The 12,459-nt window shown below is 54.8% G+C and overlaps 1 protein-coding gene across 2 annotated transcripts; it reads left to right on the forward strand.

Annotated features, from left to right (window-relative positions):
- The first annotated feature begins 215 nt into the window (after nucleotides 1-215).
- TMEM240 (transmembrane protein 240) lies at nucleotides 216-11,906 on the forward strand. 2 transcript variants are annotated; one of them, XM_085242491.1, is made up of 4 exons: nucleotides 216-1,460; nucleotides 1,715-1,821; nucleotides 6,300-6,508; nucleotides 7,015-11,906. In XM_085242491.1, exons 1-4 carry the CDS (start codon nucleotides 1,404-1,406, stop codon nucleotides 7,161-7,163), a joined length of 522 nt encoding a protein of 173 aa, XP_085098617.1. In that variant the 5' UTR covers nucleotides 216-1,403; the 3' UTR covers nucleotides 7,164-11,906. The 2 variants fall into 2 exon arrangements, with proteins under 2 accessions (XP_085098617.1, XP_031412516.2); XM_031556656.2 differs by lacking the exon at nucleotides 216-1,460 and having other exon boundaries at nucleotides 1,535-1,821.
- Nucleotides 11,907-12,459: the final 553 nt, after the last annotated feature.

Raw genomic sequence — 12,459 nt, forward strand, 5'->3', positions numbered from 1 at the left:
CCTCAAAGCAGCAAACGGTGTCGGTGGCCCCGAGTGCCAACAAGGTGATGATAACCTTGAGTGATGCGCTGTGACTGCTGCCGGGCTGTGTGACCTGCCCATCCCTATCGCATGGTTTAATGGCACGACAGACCAACCCAAACAAAAGTTGTTACCTGTTCACCGAGCTATTTTTTTGCAGGATGAACCCAAACGTGGCCCACAACTCGACGATGCAAAAACCATGAGAGAATCCAGAGCACGATCGGATCGTGGGCTCGAGAGATGCCAGGACGTGCGACTTCGTGGCATTTCTGCTCTCCCGCATCGTCGCGGGGTGGGAATGCGGAGATGCGGGGCCGGGCCGGGACCCCCGCGGCTGCGGGGCGGCAGGGAGAGCATCGGGACCGCGTTCGGGCCGGGATCGGAGCGAGGAAGACCCGGGAGGGAGGAAGGGCGGGGTGGGGATGGTGCGGGACTGGAAATGCGGCCAAGCGCCGCTGCCGGGGCTCCGCTCGGGAAAACCGTGCGGCTGCCAGGTGGGGGGAAGCCCGGCAAGGGCAGGTCCGCAGCGCTGCCGCTCGAGATGAGCCGCTCCCGGAGCAGCGCGTCCCCGCCTTAGGTAAAGGGCCGCGGATGGGAGGGAGGGAAGGAGGGGAGGGAGCAGGGGAGGGGGCGGCCGGCCCGGCGGGGAGCAGCCCCCCACAGCCCGCCCCGCCGGAGCCGGAGCCCGAGGGGCTGCGGGCATTGCCCCGGGGCGGGAGGGGGGTGGGGGGGGAACAGCGGAGGGGGAGGACGGGGGGGAGGCGTGTTGTTTTTTGGGTGGATTTTTTTTTTTTTTTTTTTTTTTTTTTTTTTTTTTTTGCGCCGATCGGGAGAGGTTGATTTTGGGGAGGGTCGAGAGAGAGGATGCAATGAGGCTCCCCCGGACTGGGTGATTTTTGCGGCTTGCCTCCTCCTCCCCCAGCCTCCCCCCGGCCTCGGCTGGCTCTCTCTCCAGTTGCTGCATGCGGGGCTGTGCCGTGTGCCCGCTCCCGGAGCCGCCGTGGCGCACCTCCATCGGCCGACAGCCTTGAGGGGAACGCATTTTTTAGAGTATTCATCCCATTTTTAATATATATATATATATATATATATATATATATATATAATTTTTATCCTTACCTGTCACCTTCGTCTTAGGAAAAAGAAAAAAATAATATCTATCTATAAAATAACAACATAACCCTCCCCCAGCGGGCAGCCCGAGGCGCCCGGCACGGGGCAGTGCGGGTGTGAGCGCGGGGGGCGCCCCGCCGCCCCACCGCCCCCCGCCGCAGCGCAGCGCGATGCGCTCCGGGCTCCGCGCTGCGCAATAGCGCGGCCGCCGCTCGCAGATCGCGGGCTGGGGGCGGCCGGAGCCGATCGCTACCGATTCCCCGTTGATGTCCATGAATGCAAACACCATGATTTTCATGATCCTGGGCGCCTCTATCGTTATGGTAAGAGATTTTGCTTATTTCCCTCCCCTCCATTCCACCTCCCCCCCCTCCCCCCTCAACCCCCCCCTTTTCCCTTCCCCGGCCCCGCGCGTCCCTGTGTGCTCGGTGTGTGTGTGTGCACGGTGTGCGTGCCCCGGGGAACACCAGCGATTATTTTCTATATGACCGCTTCAGTCTTTGGCAATCAAACTGGAGTCAATGTTTTATTCCATCATCCAGAGTTGACCAGATGCCTTGGTTATGGGCTCTTACAGGCAATAGCTTGCTTGATGGACATGAATGCGTTGCTGGACAGATTTCACAATTACATCCTACCACATCTGAGAGGGGAAGACCGAGTTTGTCACTGCAACTGTGGCAGGTGAGTTAACCTGCGACGCCGGGCTCACCTGACCCAGCCCCTTCCACCCCACCTGGCTGGAGGAGGCCCTGTCTGCATTCTGGCCATGTCTGAGCATCAACATGGGGGGGGAAGGGGGGGGGAGGGTCGGTTTGTTTTTCTGCAAGAAGAGTTTGCCGTGGGCCTGGAAGTCCATTTTCCTTTGTGTGCATGCGTGTGTGCAGGCATCCGGCAGCCCTGGGGAGGAGAGGAACTTGGATTGAATTCCAACACTCCGTGTTTTGCCTTCGCAGTCACTGGGCTGTGTGCTTTCCCTGGGGGGTGGGGGGGTTTGTAGGCTGGATGCTGGTGAGGATGGAAGGAGTTGGGGTCCGGGCAGCTCTGCACCCAGGATGGAGTGCTGCTGCTGCTGAGGACGGTGTCACTTTGAGGCTCTGTGATTGTCAGTCAGCTTCCAATTCTCAGTGGCTTTTCTCCTGAGCCATCATGGTGCTGCACAGAGCGCAGGCCTGGCGCTGGGGGACGTTGGGTGATGTCTTTGCTGTTTGCAAGTTTAGGGCTGCACAGTTTCCTGCCACGGCTGTTGGGCAGCGCTCAGTTCCCACAGATGCAGCTCCTTGTTCCATGGGTGATGCTGAGGAACTGAGCTTTGGCTGTGGAGGTGAATTTTGGTTTTCTCCATGATCCCTGTCCTGCAGCCCTGGTCACTGCCACCCCCGGCCACTTCCTCCATCCTCCCAGCCACTGCTTTCCTCTGGTGGCCCCGGATGGGAGCTGAGCAAACCTTCACATTTTGGGGTGTGCAAACCTTAACCAAAGCCACTGCTCATCCCATCCACCCTACTTCGACTTATGGTTCCTGTAGCAAAAGAGCAAGGAGGTACCTCCAGGGCCGAGCAGAGCCAGGCCAGAGCAATCTGAGAGCAGACCACACACCCTGGCTCCTTGGACACCTCTACACTACTGCCAGTTGGGAAGCAACGTCTACAGCGCCTTTGGTTCTATTTGTCAGGGATTGTCTTTCTCTTGGGTAATTTTTTGGAGACTTCTTGATGTTTTTTGCTTGTTTAAGAATTGTCCTCTGCCTCTTCAACCCGTTTTTCTTTTTTTCTTGCCGTGCTTGTGTTCAGTGGTGGTGAAAATCAGCTGTTGGTAATGTACTTTAACACTGCCAGGTCCTGCTGGTGTCAGTGGCCTCGTTCCTTCTGCCCAAGCCTAAGGAGGGGGCAGGGCTGCAGATGAATGGGCCATGGCTCTGTCCTCAGATGGAGTCAGGTCATTTCTTAGAAAGTGTACAACACAGCTTCCAAACTGTCAAGATGACAGGAAGCGAAAGGTGGAAGTTCACTGGTTGCCTTAGGTACGTGCAAGAAATGGATCTTGCCAACAAAACACAAAGCTGCCTTCACTCCTGAGTGAGGGATTTTGTGCACTGTGCTCCCTCTGGTTCAAGGGCTGGATGATGAAACGTGCCTCATCCTCTTTGCAGCTGCTTTCTGGGCTCAGCCCCGTGCACACAGCCGGGTCCCAGGCGGGGCATATCCTGGAGCTATGAAACATGGCACCGGGTCCTGGCAAAGGGCTCTGACTGTGCTGGTAACAAAAGGGAGCCCTTGGAGAGAGGAACTGTCTGCAGTTCAGCGTGCAGGACCTGAGGGAAGAGCCCAGGCTTCAGCTCCTGGCTGCCCTGTCCTGGGGTGCCTCGCTGGGGTCTCATGGCTGCATGGCTGGTGGGGAAGGGATGTGCCATCCCCTGGGCCTCTCTGTGATGGCCCATGCCTTGCACGGAGGTCCCGGGCAAGTGAAAGGGGCTGCTATCTGCTAAAACACCTTCTGCTAATGCTTGCCCCATGGATGCTCTGGTTTCCATGCACCTGAGCACTGGCTGTGAGTAAGGAGAGTTGTTAGGGTTGAGAATTCTGGGGAAACAAAGCAGCCCATTGCTAGGCGCTGCTGAACCCTGACTATGCAGGCCTGTTTCAGACCAAAGCTCTTGGCACTTGATGGCAGAGGCAAGGTAGCAATGCACTGGCACAAGAGTGATGTGGCCATGCTGGGTGCTTTTTAGGTTTGTTATGTCAGAGGGGAGCTGCGGCCACAGGAGGTCAGAGAGAGGCTGCGTGGTGCCAAGCATTCAGCGACTGCCATGGCTGCTTCATGGCCTTTCTCTTCTGGGACAGGTGGTCATATCTGAATTGCACTGATGGCTGTTTGGTGGGGGAGCAGATGGCAGAGTCCTGCCAGCTGGCTGGGAAGGAAGCTGATGTGATGATGGTGGATGGAGGGACAGCATCAGTACAGCAGCTGGGCTGGCCCTGGCACCTGGAGATAGGGGCTGCTCCTCTCTCAGTATCTGCCTTCTTGCTGGAGGTAGAAGGGCTGAGAACTACATCTGAGAGCTCCTGCTGATGGCAGTGCAGGAATGTTGCTGCTGGATTGGATCCCTGGCACCCTCTGGCTCCAATGTGGGAAGTTATCCAGGCTGTCCACAGCCTCTCTGGTCCCCCTCCTTGGGCTGTCCCTGCTGCAGGAGCCACAGGGCTGTGCAGGGCTGCAGAAACAAAGCACTGCCCCACTCCGGGTGCCTCTGTCCCTGCCAGGAAAGGGTCCTCTCTGGAAGCAGCAGGCTGGCAGCAGATCAGGAGCTGGGTGATGTCATGCAAAGGAAAATCACCAAAGGGCGTCCGTGGCGGCTGGGTGAGCTGGGGAGAGCAGATGACACCTGCATGGAGCACAGACCCATCAAAACAGCCAGGGGGCTCGGGAGTTCCCTGCCTGGGACAGGGTGAGGAGCTCAGAAGCTCTGTTTGTGGTCTTCTCCTTGGCATCGACCTTCTGGGTGACCTTGGGTGAGTTTGTCCCTCCCAAGCAAAGATGCTGTGGCAAAAGCCAAGCACCAAAACCCATCATTTTTGCTCTGTTTCTTCCTTTTTTTAACACTCTGAACAAATCCTTAATCCTCCGTGTCTCCGTACCCTCTGTGAACACACTGGGAGGCCGAGGATGCTCACTGTTTGTGCTGGAGACCACCAGGCCTTCCCTGGGCTCCCAGCAGCTGCTATAGCATAGAAGATCCCAGGAAGACATTTTCACCATTGCAATGGAGCCATCCCTGTTGCTGCAGCCCAGCTTTGCTGGCCATGGCTTTGCCAGGAGCTGAGCTGCTTGGCACATTTGGGGAGAGGCTGCAAGGTCAGGCAGAGATGCAGAACAGAGACTCTCTGCCTCCTGCAGCCCCTATGACTGGTGCACCTCAGTGCCCATCCCGGGACTGTCCAGCAGCACAGGATAAGCTTTGTTCTCCCAAATCCTAAACAGCAGTGCTTTTTGAAGGGCTCCAGTGCTGTGCCTGGGCTGCAGCAGCCAGCAGGCTCACAAGGTCACTGGAAGGGACATTAGCGCTTTGGGCAGCTCCATAGGGAGCATCCCAGGCGTGCCGGCCACGGCTCTGCTCCGCCACGGCTGCACTCAGGGCTTCATGCACTGCTTGCTAAGGGGTGGAGGAGATCTATCCCCATCACAAGGGCTGGGAAGGGGCAGGAGTGCTTGAGCTCGTGTCCCACTGTCTCACCTGAGCTGGTGCTGCCTTGCTGGGGACAAAGCAGTGAATGCAATCCCTGCTTTGCTTCAGGGGTGCAGGTGTTGGTGCTCACCAACGGGACCTCACAAGTCCTTTGCTGCTTGGTACCACCAGTGGCTGCATGTGGCTGTGTTTCTGGGCACTAGGCTTGGCCCCTGAATGGAGGCTCAGAGGTGATGCCTTCCCTCCCTGGATCTGGCTCCCAGAGCCATCCAGGCCACGTTCCAGTTTCCAGCTCCCTAGGGCTGAGGTGGGGACCCAGGACCTATGCACTCAATTAATACCTCTCCATACTGATGTGCAGATGCCTCCAAATTTCTCCTGCCACGTCTCCAAGGGCTTGAGCTGCCACCAGAAGGCTTTTGGGGGGCTGCCCCTCTTCCCTACTGCATTCCAGAGGTGCCACTCTGTCCTGCTAAATCAAACCAAAGCAGAAAAATGCCTACGGCTCTCCCAAGATTTGCCCTTTTTGGGACTCACTGAGCCCACGTGGATCTCTGTTTGGCCCTCGTGAAGACAAGGGCTGTTTTCACTAGGATCCTGCGAGCAGAACTTCACTTGTGACATTATTTGGACGTTTCTCAGGCGTGATTCTCCATCAACCTGCATATGCAACCCAAATATGCAACTGGTGCATCCTCAGAGGCATGGCTGACCTCTGAACTCAGGGAGCGACCGCTGCAGCCCCGAATGTTGTTTATTGCATTACAGATGATGAGTTCAAGCACGGGCAGCCTGTGTCAGCAATGCGACATGAGCTCTGGGCTGCAGGGTGCTGTGCTTTGCTCTTTGTCTTTCTGTTTTTGAGCCCAACGGTGTCGATAGGGCTTCAGAGCCTCTGGCCGTGGAAGGAGATGCTGGTGGAAAACACGCCCTGCTTTTCTCCACTGATGCTTCTCCCCATTTCTGTTCCCCACAGGCACCACGTCCATTACGTCATTCCGTATGACGGGGATCAGTCTGTGGTGGATTCCTCAGAGAACTACTTTGTGACTGACAATGTAACCAAGCAAGAGATCGATCTGATGCTGGGACTGTTGCTGGGTTTTTGTATCAGCTGGTTTCTGGTGTGGATGGATGGGGTTCTCCACTACGCTGTGCGAGCCTGGAGAACCAGCCGGCGGTACGGTAAGTGCGGCCCTCAGCACATCCTTGGGCCAGATGGTGGGCTCCGGTGGCTCCATGTTGGCCATGGCCACGTCTGTGTGTGGAGCTGAGGGCTCTGCTCCGGGTGCTGGCTGTGTGTCTGCACATGTGAGCAGAGCACTGATGAAAGTTGGCCTGAAATCTGGGTTTCTCTGCACCCTCGGTTTGCAGCCGGGAGCCTCGCGTTGGTTGTAGGCTCAGGTACAGATTGCTTGGCCTTGGCACGCTGGCTTTCTGTGCTGCACTCCAGGAATGGAGCTGCTTCTTTAGGTGAGGGTGTTGTAGTACTGGCTGCCCAGGGAGGCTGTGCAGCCTCCATCCTTGGGGACGTCCAGGAGCCACCTGGCTGAGCTCCCAGTGCCCTTCTGGAGCAGGGTCCTTCCAAGTGAAGCAGAAGGCCCTGCCTGCTGGGATGCAGCGCAGGTGAGGCAGGAGAGCGCAGGTCACGGCATCTCTGTAATATCTCTCTTCTCCTTTCTGCCTTCCAGACAATTCCTGGTCTTGGATTCCAAAGTTTTGTAACTTAAAGGAGTTCAGAAAACGTCACCACAGGCAGTACGAGGAGGCGACTGGGAACATGGTGCACATCAAACAGAAGCTGTACCATAACGGGCATCCCAGCCCACGGCACCTCTGAGGAACGCCTTCCCCTCCAGAGACTGCAGTGAGGTTTTAAAGAGGACTTTGCTCTTCTTCCAGGGGAACAGCTCCTACTTTTACACCTCTCTGGAAGCCAGCGAGGACATCATTTTACTTCTCCATCCTGTGTGTCCCCCGTGGCACACCACGATGCACAACTAAGCCAGTCCTGGATGCTACGCAGCCAAGACATTGCACTGTGTTCCACGTTTTATTGTCAGACTTGTGTACATATGTAAAAAAAAAAAACAAAAAACAACCAAAAACAGACAAAAACAACAAGAAAAAAAAAAAAAACAAAACGAGAAAAGAGATTTGCATTATACTTTCAACCCCCCCTTTTCCTGGCATTCACAGCTGTCCTGCACATCCAGCTGCCCTGCAGGGAATGTTGGCTGAGGGTATGGAGGTGGGAGCACATGAAGAAGATGCAGTTTCTCATCCGAGTGCTAGAAGTCCCCCATTTCTTTGGTCATTTGGTTTGGTTTTGCTCTTCTCTGTTACTTCTGTTGCTAGAATGGTAGCAGGTTTGGACAGGGGATGCTGCCAGACAGATGGGAGGGCAGCGTCCCTTTGCTTCGGTTTGTGTTTTTGGGCATTGCTGTGGGGGAAGGAACACGTGATGGATTTGTTCTTCGTGTTGCTGCACACTGAAACCTGCCTTAAGCAAGCTGAGAAATCTTCCTAGCAGGGCAGCAGCTCTGTGAGGGATCAGCCCATGCGATGGGGCCGGTGCTGTTACTCCTTGCTGCTGTTAGAGAGGGTGGAGAAGTGGATGGGGCTGAGAGGCCTTACACCTGGCTTGTACCCTGATCCTTGTGCCATGTGGAGCACTGCAGCGAGCTGGGCTTGGCCTGAAGCCAAACTCACCTCCCAAAGCAGATGCGGCAGGAAGGGCTGAAGTCAAAGCCATGGATGCTCCTGTGGGGTTTTTTGGTTTTGCTTCCGTTGGGCACAGCTTAGGCGTGGGTTTCAGTGTTGTTGTGATGCATCTGAATCCTCACTCCATGCCCAGAGACCTTCTGCTCCCACAGAGCAGCTGGGAGCAGTGCTCGTGGGCAGGGATGTGCTGGGCTGGGAGCTGTGTTGTGAGCCAGGGAGGAGCTGAGAACCAAAGGTGGTGGCCCTGCAGCTGCCGTTGCTCCTTTGTTCCTTCTTTCATGGTGAGCAGGCTTGTGTTTATATGGAAAATGTCCAGAACTAAAGGATGCTGAGCGGTAGCAGGACTGTTGTTTCTTTTCTGTAGGTTCCTTGATTCTGTCAATGGCCTCCTATTGCTTGGTTGCAATGTCAGAGAAGGGAAAAGGGCACCATGACCCCTAGCTTTTCTCCTCCCAACCCTGGCTTCTCCACCTCGCCTTTTGGTTGCTTCCTATGCCCAGGACCAGTTCTGTTATTTATGAGCCCCAAAACCGGCCAAGGGCCAACCACAGCTGCTCTTCCCAGTTCCTACCTTTGCTGTCCCATACTGCCTCTTGTCTTGGAGTCCCAGTTTCTGTCAGGTCCTCAATAGTTGCCCAGTCTGTACTTGTGTCTGTCTGCTTGACTGTCTGTCATTAGGACTTCTGCGATGCCCACAGCCTCCTGTTAGCATCTGGGTAGCGACGTTTCCTTTCCAAGACACGAGGTTTTGCAGCCTCCTTTTTGTGCTTGCCCACAGGGGCACAGCCTCCAGGGACAGAAGATGCCCACCTCCACGGGCTCAGAGCCAGGGGGCAGCTGGCCAAGCTCTGCTTGGCCTTGTGCGATTTCTGGCACATATTGAGCTGTAGCATAGAACAGGTGGGGACCATTCAGCTCTGAGTTGAAGATGGGGTGACGTTCTGCAGGGGAGAAAGTTCCACTGGGATGAGGACAAATGTTGAGCCTTTGGAACAAGTTAAGGGGGAAAATAAACAAATAAAGAAACAGACCGTTTTTCAATAAACATTCTGCTTGGTGCCTCTCACAAAAGGGATTTCAAGCAGCGATCTCAACTCAGAATTGAACATACTGGCTTTGCCCTTCTCTGAAATTCGGCTGTGGTTGAAATATTAATTGTGAACCTTGCAACTGGAGAGGGTGAGGTGGCAGCTGATCGTCTGATCCACACCCGGATTTCAGGAGTCTGTTAGGCTCTGGAAGACAAAAAACCAATCCTGCATGGTGCACATCCCCATGGTTTAAGAACAGAAGGTTTTCTAATCTGCTGTGGCTGCAGCAATCACCACGTGAGCTTCACTTTTGTTTACACTCAGTCAAAACATAAAACAAAAAAGAAAATACTCTCAGAGCAATTAAATTCACTAGGAACAATTCTCTGCTCTTGAAGCCATGGGAAGCAGCCCCTCTCTTGCAGAGCAGGACACACAGAGCCAGCAGAGTTCTTATCCTTATTGGTTCTTATCCTTAATAAACAAGAGGGAAAACTCTTTTCCACGCAGCAAGGCCACTATCCAAGAGACACGGTCTGTGCAAGGGCAGTGCCAGGCAAGCTCAACAGTTGGATTGGGTGATCTTAGGGGTTCTTTTCCAACCTCAATGTGAGAGACACGAAGCTCCGTATTACTGGGCTCAGCTGGCTCCTTTGAACCCAGGGAGCTCCTGTAGATGTGACCCTGTGGGACGTGCCCATTGCTGCGTGCTTGGCGTGAGCATTCCCAGCACTGCAGTTGCTCGTTGCTCTGTCCCTACGAGGCTGCTGCTGTTTGGCTGTGTGAAGTCTGCTGTTGCTCTGTCTTCTTTCCCCGTGCATGTGTTCGTTTTGCTTCTGTCTGGGTGTGGGGGTGTTTTCTCCTCGTTCATTGTCTCAGATGTACTACTGTTGACTTGTTTGTTGTTCTCTGATCCAGTCTTCCCCCACCCTCCCTCCAAAAAAAAAATATCCCCAAAACAACCAACAAAACCAAACCAGTCCGCAACAACAACAACAGCCCAAAACCCAGCGACAGCCCCACGTGCAAAAGGTCTGGGTGGGGAGAAAAGCAGTGGTGGCATGGGAGAGCAATCACTACAGGGTCAGGGCACTGCAGAATAGATGCTGTGGGGTGCAGAGCTGGACAAGGAGTGGGAGTGTGCTCCGTGTCCCAGCGCTCGGCCACCAGATGCTCTGAGGGAGGTTCCTGCAGCATTTGGTGGTGGAGGAACGTTGTGCTGCCTCAGGAGGGGTTATTTTTAGAGCGGAGACAGCTCTGCAAACTGTGCGTGTTGATCCTCCAGAGCTGGGATTGGTGCTGGAAACGTCCTCCCTGAGAGCAGCACATCAAACCCAGCCTGTGCCAGCCCTCCTCTGTTCCCACCGCGTCCCTTCTTTGTAGGAGAGCCATGTGCTAAGGAAGGCCATCTTGTCCAGTTGCTTCCTATCTGGAATCACTGTGGCCATGTGCTGTAGAAGGGAGCCCAGACCCACATCCCAAGCTTCACACCATGGCAGGGTGGTCTTGGTGGCTCTCACTGCTGTTCTCTACCTCATTTTCCAGTTGCACGCAGCTGGGAGAAGAGAATACCCAGTCCCAAAGGATTCTAAAGAGCCACTGAGATGGTGAAGGGAGCAGAGCATCGCCCAGGAGAAGAGAAGGCTCTTAGGGAGATTTCACCCATCTGTATGAGTATCTGAAGGGAGGGAGCAAAGGGGACAGAGCCAGGCTCTTCCCAGAGGTGTCAGGGATGGGACACAGGCAATGGAGCATCAGGAAGCTCTTTGTGCATGGTGTGGGTGCTGGAGTGCTGGCACAGGTTGCCCAGAGGTTGTGGAGTCTTCTCTTTGGAGAGAGAAGGATGAGGTCATCCTGCTCCAGGCAGCACTGCTTGAGCAGGGGCTGGGTCCAGAGGTCCCCCTTAGCCTCAACCATGTAGAGATTCTGCAAAACACAAAGCTGTGCAGAGGGTGATGGGGGAGCTGAAGCTTCCCTTCAGCCCACGAGCCAGTATTTTAGTTTGCAGGAGGCACGAGCAAACAGCAGGAGCCCTCACTTACATTGGGTACCATCTTGGAGGGCACAGGCAGGAGAGCCCTTGGGCAGTCCCACTCCAATGCCACCCCCCTCCCACCCCCACTTCTATGTTGGGAGAGCTTCAAAGGTAGAAACAGCCAACAGAAGCTCCTGGAGCATCTCTAGAGGTGAAAACCAGAAGAGCTTCCATCACTCATGCATTCAGCAGAAGTAGAAAGACCTTTGGACCAGAATGCATTCACCCCGAGTACGTTGGTGGAGCAGATGTGTCTTCCAATGATAGGGCAGTGCACAGGGGAGCAGGGCGGTGCAGCACAGGAGGAACCTCCCAGGATTGCCCTGCAGTGAGAACACAAGGGCAGACCCCAAGGTGCTGCTTTCCCTGATTGTTAATCCTTCCTTTCTTTTTTTTTTTTTTCTTTCTGCATTTAAACCCGTTCTGCATGCATCAGACAGGAGAGGTACAACTTGAGTTGATAACAATGGAGGGAGAGATTACCCTCTGCTCCCAGTCCAAGCCCAGAGCAGTCCCTACTGTGGTTGAAAAGCAATAATGGCCAATTTTCTATTAAACACACCTGCCTGTGCAGATGGCATTAGGGCTGCTGTGCCCGAGCTGAGGGACATCCTGGAGCACGTGGTGGGGGAGGCAGCAGGAAAAGCACACTGTGATTTTATTTGGGTCAACGAGCGAGCCTAATTCAGCCATTCCTTCCCTTCCAGCGATATGTTTGTACAGTAGGTAACCAGTTCTGCTCCTGAAACTAAGCCCACCCTTTGCTGTTTGTCAGTAAAATATTCTTTTTGCATGTTTTGCATCTGAGTGGTTTTTCTCACCCCCCCCCTCCCCCCTCCATACTCTTTGCACTGAGTGATGCTGCTGGGATCAAAGTGGGGCTGGATTGGGGTGGGGGGAGGCAGCTGTGCTCAGCCCAGAGCTGAGAATGAGAGAAAGAGGGCCACGCCATTCCCAGCCTCTGCATCAGGGCTGGGTGGGGAGATGCTGAGCACAGCAGTTCGGTGACAAAGTAAATGCTGGGCGGGATGGCACTGAGGACAGATAGATGACCAGGCTGTAAATCTGCCTCCCAGCTGAAACATAGAGCGCAGGGGAGGCGGTTCAGCTGGCGGCGGTGCGATGGGGAGTGATGGATCACTTGCTCATCCATCTGCTCTTGGATTTGCTCTCCAATACAAAACACTGTTTTAATAAAGTGCTATTAGCTCATAATTCACTCTATGCCAGGGATGAGAGATAACCTCAGCCTGGGGTTGCCATTCCATCTCCATCCCCTCATGGGTGCCACTTCCATGGGGACAATGCTCATCCCGTGAGCCAGTGGCAAAACCCAACCCTGTTGG

This window comes from Meleagris gallopavo, chromosome 23, assembly GCF_905368555.1.
Source record: "Meleagris gallopavo chromosome 23, MGAL_WU_HG_1.1, whole genome shotgun sequence".
NCBI classification, from domain to species: Eukaryota; Metazoa; Chordata; class Aves; order Galliformes; family Phasianidae; genus Meleagris; species Meleagris gallopavo.